This window comes from Pteronotus mesoamericanus, unplaced genomic scaffold, assembly GCF_021234165.1.
Source record: "Pteronotus mesoamericanus isolate MK-2021 breed Mesoamerican mustached bat unplaced genomic scaffold, CSHL_Meso_final scaffold_85, whole genome shotgun sequence".
Classification (NCBI taxonomy): Eukaryota; Metazoa; Chordata; class Mammalia; order Chiroptera; family Mormoopidae; genus Pteronotus; species Pteronotus mesoamericanus.
The window spans coordinates 75,142,762-75,145,895 of NW_026555329.1; the positions used below are offsets into that span (position 1 = coordinate 75,142,762).

Sequence of the window (3,134 nt, forward strand, 5' to 3'; positions counted from 1 at the left end):
TGTACTGGTCAGTGGTGGCAGTCGACGCCATTGAGTGAGCATGTATACTGTGTGGCTGTCACATTCAAAATGACTAAGTGAGTAGAGCAATGAATCTGCATCAAATTTTGTGTTAAGCTTGAACATTCCTTTGTGGAAACTATTCAGATGACTCAGAAGGCCACAGCTATGGACAACCTGTGATTGGCAGCTTCATCATGACAATGTGCCCGCTCATGCAGCACGTCTCGTCACAAGTTTTTTGGAGAAACATCAAATCACCAAGATGACTCAGCTTCCCTACTGCCAAGATTTGATGCCCTGCAACTTCTGGCTTTTCCCAAAACTAAAATCACCTTTGGAAGGAAAGAGACTTCAGATAGTCAATGAGATTCAAGAAAATACAACAGGGCAGCTGATGGCAATTGGGAGAACTGTGTGAGAGCCTAAGGTGCCTACTTTGAAGGGAACTGAAGCATCATTGTCCTATGTACAAAGTTTCTTGTGTTTTCTTCAATAAATGTCTCTATTTTTCATATTACATGGCTAGACACTTTCTGGACAGACCTCATATGTCTGGTACACCTTCTTCTCTACAGAGCCTTTTAGGATCCGATTTGAGGAAAGTCTATGGCTAGGTTCCTGTACTGGCAGAAAGAGAATGCTGAATTGCTACAAACATGCCTTTTAGCTAGGCTGTTTTGGAGGGTTCCCCAACTAAATTGTCCAATGTTTGGTACCCGGGAAATACTGCCTTCAAGGGCCAATGGAGCAGAGCCAGAAGCGCTCAGCTCTGGACAAAGCGCTGGTGTCCAGAGAGCCTACTGAGTAGAGGTCTGCCTCTCTTACCCCCTCGCCTACCACGGTACAGCAAGTTGAGTGTGCATCTGAGTCAGTGTGTTTTCAGACTAAATGACCCCTATCCTCTGGTTCCTGTGGAAGTCTTAATGAAGTACCTCTTAATGCTAACGTAATTGTTCTTCCAAATTTGTTTTTTTATATCTTATAAAACTGTAGAACTAGAGGAGGATTAAGTAATTGCCATAATGGTGAATATTTTCAAACATTATGCTAGCACCTATTTTAAGAAATAGGTTCAGCAGTCATGTGAAAAGACAGCCATGTTATCTTGAGAATTAGATGTTATTTCAGAAGACCTGATTATCTCATGGTTTGGCTCCTACAAAGCACTAATAAGCTATAGCATACAAAGCATTTATACTGAGTACCTCACCTTTCTGTTTAGTGAATTTTATCAAAAGAAACCTAGAGAACTACTGTCATTCTACCTGTCTAGGCCATATATAGAGCTTTATTATTTTATTCTTCTGTGAGGGAGTCCCTTGATGTAGAACGAAGAGACTGCTCAGTTATGGTTTGCAGAAGAAATTGGAATAGGCTTCTGAACAGTGAGAGATGTATTCATGAAGACCCCATTTCATGCCCACTCTCAACAGAGACATGGTGTCCTGGGGTCTGCCTGGTGGTCTGTCCTTACCTTTAGGCTGCTCTGAACCCAGAGGAAGATGCTGTCCACAGCTCTCCTCAGCTTGGCATTGCCTGAGATCAGCATGGCTGCATGTCCTGATGGACAAGCTGCCATTATCCCCACACAGACCATGACCCCGGCCTTGTTGTGCCACAGCACCAGTAAAGGCACCGAGATGAGGGCAGCGCAAAATGACACCACATAGACACAGAGAAAGGAGATGAGGGATTTGAGCGCCTTGATGTGGGCCTCCAGGCTGGGGTCGTGGGAGTCCCTGGTCTTGGCCCTCATGGTCCTCATGTGGCGCCACAGGGAGACAATCAGCACCCCAGAAGAAACCAGAAAACACAAGAAAGGTGGGAGGGACCCCAGGCTGCAGAAGAGGAAGGAATGAAAGAAACGAAGTTCTTCAATTTGCAAGTCATGTTCTGAATTGTTCTTCATGGATAGCGTAGTTGTGGCTGTGACTTGCGATCTACTGAAAAAATCCCAAGAGCACATGACAGTGCAGGCACCGGTGAGAAGGACAGCACCCAGGAGCATACAGGAGGTCTTTCTGGAGATCCAACTTGCCAAGCAGAGCAGGAAGGCATGAGAGAAACGGACAATCTTAGAGCAATAGAGGAGACTGAGGCAGGTGGCGAGCCACAGGCCAGCTTGGTTTGTGATCATCCAGAGCATGATGATGATTTGGTAGCTGCTGTTCAGTGGGTCTTTCATACTCTGGAACAGGGTAAGCTGGATGGCATCCAGTAACAGCAGCCCATGCAGGAAAAGCCGGCTGAGGCTGAGAATCAGCAGAACAAGGTCACAGTTGCTCAGGGGTCGCCTCCTCACCATGTCCCGAAAATTCACCAAGAAAATGAAGGTGTTGGCCAGGATACCAGCTGCAAACTCCAGGACTGAAAGGAACAGAAATAGACTCTTGACTTCATAGGACACAGTTATGACAGGAGTCAGCATCCACATGATGTGGCTTCTTACTTGGCCAACCTAAGACTCACACAGTCCTCACAGCAGGGAGGATGGAATGTCTTTTCTCAGCCAGGACCTTTCCTTCACAAGGCATTTGGCTCTTGCCTGGGATCTACACTCAAGTGAATGCATAGAAAGTTCTGACAGGAAAGCTAGAGGGATGTTGTTTCTTTAGAATACCTCTCGGATACACACAAAGTCTCATCGTAAGAGTAGAGGAAGGGCGGTTGTATCTCTTGGGTGATGCAGAAGCTTTTAAGAGACCTAGGTGTCATAGCCGTCATACACTGGTGCCTGCTCAGGGGGCTATGGCTCAGCAGCGCAATGCAAACAAGACAGGCTCCATTACCCAAGCCCTACTTTGCGTGCCCATCTGCACCTGCAGAGGTGGAGAAGAGACTAGGATTTGCTTATGAGTTTCAAGGGAATGGCTAGCAGGCAAAACATATGTCTCGACAAACTACGGTTTGAAATGGTGAAACTATGGTTTCAATTTGCATGCCTTCTATCACCTCTGCGCATGACTCTGATCACAGACTTTGTTTCTAATACGGACGAGTACATGCTTCCTTCCCCGGCACCAGTGTATGACTGCTATGACTGCCATTGTCAGAGATGTCATTCAGACATCATTGCTATGCCAGGCACTGTGCTTGGCAAGGGGAGTGTTACCATGAACCAGACTCCCACC

At 46.4% G+C, this 3,134-nt stretch overlaps 1 protein-coding gene across 1 annotated transcript; it reads right to left on the bottom strand.

Moving 5' to 3' along the window:
• Window positions 1–1,429: 1,429 nt before the first annotated feature.
• On the bottom strand, window positions 1,430–2,437 carry TAS2R38 (taste 2 receptor member 38). Its single transcript, XM_054564661.1, has one exon. It carries the CDS (start codon window positions 2,435–2,437, stop codon window positions 1,430–1,432), a length of 1,008 nt encoding a protein of 335 aa, XP_054420636.1.
• Window positions 2,438–3,134: the final 697 nt, after the last annotated feature.

Coding starts and splice junctions, on each gene's coding strand:
- TAS2R38 (XM_054564661.1), bottom strand. CDS start 2,437: ATGTGGATGCTGACTCCTGTCATAACTGTGTCCTATGAAGTCAAGAGT.